General features: G+C 40.9%; 1 protein-coding gene across 1 annotated transcript in view; it reads right to left on the bottom strand.

Annotated features, from left to right (window-relative positions):
• Positions 1 to 2,286: 2,286 nt before the first annotated feature.
• LOC107484242 (U-box domain-containing protein 11) overlaps positions 2,287 to 4,245 on the bottom strand; it is a 3,873-nt gene continuing 1,914 nt past the window's right edge. The window contains exons 3-4 of the mRNA XM_016104856.3: positions 3,722 to 4,156; positions 2,287 to 3,614 (exon numbers count right to left, since the gene is read on the bottom strand). Of these exons, the coding sequence (XP_015960342.1) occupies positions 2,544 to 3,614; positions 3,722 to 4,156 (1,506 nt within the window). The 3' untranslated portion in view covers positions 2,287 to 2,543. The remainder of the gene's footprint in view (positions 3,615 to 3,721; positions 4,157 to 4,245) is intronic.

Raw genomic sequence — 4,245 nt, 5'->3', positions numbered from 1 at the left:
TGAACATCGACTCGTAAACCCACATCCAATCCGGCACGGTGGGCGAATGAAGGTTTAGGTAACAGACGCGCTCGTCGGCATCGGGGAGGACGAGCTCATACCGCCCCTCCTCATCACCACCACCACAGATCGCCCCCTGATCACGGAGCCGCTGAAGATCATCCTCCGTCATCCGTGACGGAACACCCCACACATCGCTAGTCACCCAACCGTAGCGATTGGGAACGCCCCTGGAAGGGACTACTGGGGCTCCCACACCCTCATTTCTCCGCCGTTGCATACCTAAAACAGGGAGGAGCACCACCATCAGCCTACTGACCCTACGCAGAAGCAAGACAGAAATCTAACACCACTACTAAACCAATGCGGTGGCTCACCACCACTATTAAACAAACACAGCGGCGCTCAGCCCCTCCAAAACTCAAAATGCTACCCCCCAAAGACACCAAACACAATAACAAACAGTAAAAGAGTAAACAGGCAGAACAACGCATGGCAAAGACAGAACAAGTATTCACAGAGTAAAAAGAAGGAAAGCGAAGCATGCCAACCTGGTAATGCAGAAGAAAGCTTGAGAAAAGCAGAAGAAGCAAAGCAGCACCAAAAAAGCAAAAACCACAAAGAGAAGAGGAGCTTCTTTTCAGATGAAGAGTTTTTTTTCTTTCAGAAGAGAAAATGGAGAATAAAATGAAACGAACGAGGGAACTGAAACAAAAAGCCAAAGACGGTTTCAAAAGGGAGCAAAAGGACACAATTAACCCTAGGCACAGGGGTAAAAGAGGGAAACGTCCCCTCGCATTAAATGACCCCCTCGAAAAGAGAAGCTAATAAAGCCTCGAAGAACGCAACGGGCACAGTAAAAACGGAAGAGTCACGTCAGAACCAAAACGGTCAGACGAACCTTCAGCAAAATCAGAGCCGAGATACCGATCTCCCTCCAAAGGGCTAAACGAACACCCGAGAAGAACTAAGGACCTAGTCCACAGTCAAACATTATACCTTCCAGCGACAGACCGATCTCGCTCGCCCTCCCGCTGCGAGGGCAACTGTTACGGATCCGGCCCACTGCCCCGGATCCAAACCCAAACCCGGTTCCCCGGGTTTGACCCATTCCCCCTTCCAGAAGGCCCCGAACCGGCCCTCCGGAGCTCCTAACCGACTTTCGAATTCAAACGTCTCCTTTTTCTTATCCCAACAAGATAAAGATAAAATAACTACCATCACCTATAAATAAGAGGACCTACGTCCCTCCAGGTATTCATTCATTCGACTCACCTTATACCTCTTAGATCTTTCGACTCATCATATACCTCTTAGATCTATCCTGACTTGAGCATCGGAGTGTCTTTGCAGGTACCTCCCCCCGCCGCTCCACTCGAATAGTCCGACGTCCGCCTCGACCTGCAGGTCCCCGATCCTCCACTCAACCCGTACTAGAGACATCTTGTACATAAAAATCGCATAATAGATTTATTTTACTTTAATAATCGCATAATAGATTTATTTAGAATGTTTTAAATTTATCATAAAAAATCTTTTAAATTGGTATTTTAAAACAACTGTTAGCTAAATTTTTATAATTGATATATTTTTTAATCTTTTAATAATTTAACTATTTGAGAATAATTTTATAAAATATTTTTTTAACTTTTAAAATTTCAATATTTTTCCCTTATTTTTTTCTTAATATATAAGAGAAATATTAGATAACCAAAATTTTTTTATATTTACTTTTCTTTTGGTGTCTATATTTATTTCATATTTGATTCAACATTAACAATTTTTTTTAAATAAAAATATTGGTCCTATCATTCTCCAAAATAATATGTATATGTGATGTGATTCAAACTAAACACCTCCCTTGTGTACACATAATTTTTTTTTTTGGTTTTTTATCGTATGTTTCAATCCGCAGGTTAAAGACTAATCCGTCGCGGATTTAAACTCTATTTGAGAGTTTGCCACTGATCAACGGATTATTGCATACACAAGGCGTATGCACAAACATTTTATCTCACCTAGGCATTCAATTTGCTTAGAATAAAAAATTTAGTTTTAGATGGACTTGCAATGAGTAAATTTTCTTTTTAATTAGTTACTTATCTTTCTTCCAACTAACACTTTCATCGTCCATCCTATTGATACTTAATACATTAAGTAACATTAATAAATAAGAGTGAATTTGATCTTATTGTCCAACTTTTTTATTGAAGGATGATTTCTTTGGTGGGGAGGCATAAGGACTCATCATAATAAAGCTTATACTTTTTAAGAGGAGACAAAAAAGAAGAGGAAAACAGAAACTTTCTGTAAGAACTTAATAAGGAGACAACATATCAGTTGATTTCTTTACACGCTCATACATGGGTTACAAAAAGAACAGAACAAGAAAAAAAAGGAAAGAATTCACTGAATCAAATGAGGTTGTGACTTGCTTCACCCTCGTATGATCAGCTCTCAAACCAAAGTGTGGAAAATTATGTCAAATAATCAGAGGGAAGAAAGACATTGAATTTGAAGTCCTTTACTTACAAACCCAACATTCAAACCTGCTGCAACATACGAAGATGCTCCAATAATGAAGTAGCTTTCCTCTTTGCCCTCTCTGTACCGCTCCTTGAAAGTTCGGTAAGAGGTATGACAGCACCAAGTCTACTTAAAGAAGCAAGATTTTCAGTATCCCTCTTGCACAATGCAAGTAAAATGGCGGCCACATTCTCTTTGTTGCGAGGCAATCCGGTCCTCAAGAGATCTATTAAAACTGGTATGGTGCTGGCTTTAACTATAGCTACCTTTGCCTCTTGATGGCTGGCAAGAACAGACATTATTGTGAGGGCTTCGTCCACCATCGATTTGCTTGAATCTGTAAGCATTTTCAACAGTGCTGTGATAATCCCTGCCCTAATGGCCCTGCCTTTGTTTCCTTGATAAATACATAAATTGAACAATGCTGTTGCTGCATCTTTCTTCCCTCTTGGGCTCCCATTTTGGAGCAATTCTACCAACGCAGGTATAGCGCCTGAGGCACCGATTATTATTTTATTCTCGTCGGCAAGTGACAAGCTGAAGAGGGTTGCTGCAGCATTTTCTCTTGCTTCCATGGTTCCAGTTCGGAGAACCTGGACGATGGATGGAATGGCACCCGCAAGCATTATGAGTCCCTTGTTGTTTTCATATATAGAAAGGTTGAGAATCGAAGTGACTACATTATCCTGTGTCAATACATCTTCAGATTTTAAAAGGTTGACTAGAAGTGGAATTGCTCCGGCTTCAGCAATCAGTATCCTGTTGTCCGTGCTACGTTTGGAGAGTGATCGAATTTCAGTTACGGCTGCTCTACGATCCTCGACAGACCGGCTGGAGAGCTTCCGTACCAGGACTTCGATTGCCGCTATGTCACCTGTGACATCTATGAACGATCCGTCACTCTTCTTTATTTTTCCATTAGTTAGTCCTGTTGGCTGTTCAATGTTGTGCTGTATACACCACTGAGAAATAAGGCTCCTTAAAACATAGTTTGGCGTAAGTGTCAAATGCTGGAGCTTCTGCTGGGTTTTAGGACATGTTGTATTTCCACAATCTATCCATCTCTGTATGTAAGATCTCTCATACGTCTAGAGAATAAGGAACAATAGAAGATGTAAGAAAAATAGAAAAGGATATATGTTGAAAATTCAATGCAAAATGCCTGGTGCTTAAGCGACATATGATACGAACATACCTGACCGGTGGCAACAATAACCGGATCCCTCATTAGTTCCAAGGATATAGGGCAAAGAAAGTCTTCGGGAATTAGAACTCCTTCAGACTTTTTAACCTCAGGTGGGCTCTTACTCTCGGAGTTTTCTTCACTTTCGGTATCAGTAACATTTGTTAAGGAGATCTCAGACATGGTAGGGATGCTCCTGGCTCTTTCTAAGCGAGAAACTCCCTGATGTCTGCTGCAAACTTCCCCTCCATCGTTTGTACGGATTTTGTCTAATTCTGATAAGTTTTCAGGACAGCTGTGTTGTTTATGCAATCCACTCGTGGTTCTACCAGGAACCTGACTGATTTCTTGAGCAAGTGGCTCAGATAATTTATATGATGGCATTTGTGAAATCATAAACCCGTATTTATCCGTGGCCCGTCTTAATTGTGTTCTGACTAAGTCCACCTATAAAAGCATAAAATACACAACAAGCTCAATTAAAGACATTATTGTTGTAATAATAATAATAAGAATGGGCAGCCCAGAACACATGC

The sequence above is a fragment of the Arachis duranensis genome, chromosome 4, assembly GCF_000817695.3.
Source record: "Arachis duranensis cultivar V14167 chromosome 4, aradu.V14167.gnm2.J7QH, whole genome shotgun sequence".
In the NCBI taxonomy this organism is placed as follows: domain Eukaryota; kingdom Viridiplantae; phylum Streptophyta; class Magnoliopsida; order Fabales; family Fabaceae; genus Arachis; species Arachis duranensis.
The sequence above is the reverse complement of the archived record's forward strand: the minus strand, read 5'-3'. Positions and strand labels throughout refer to the sequence as shown.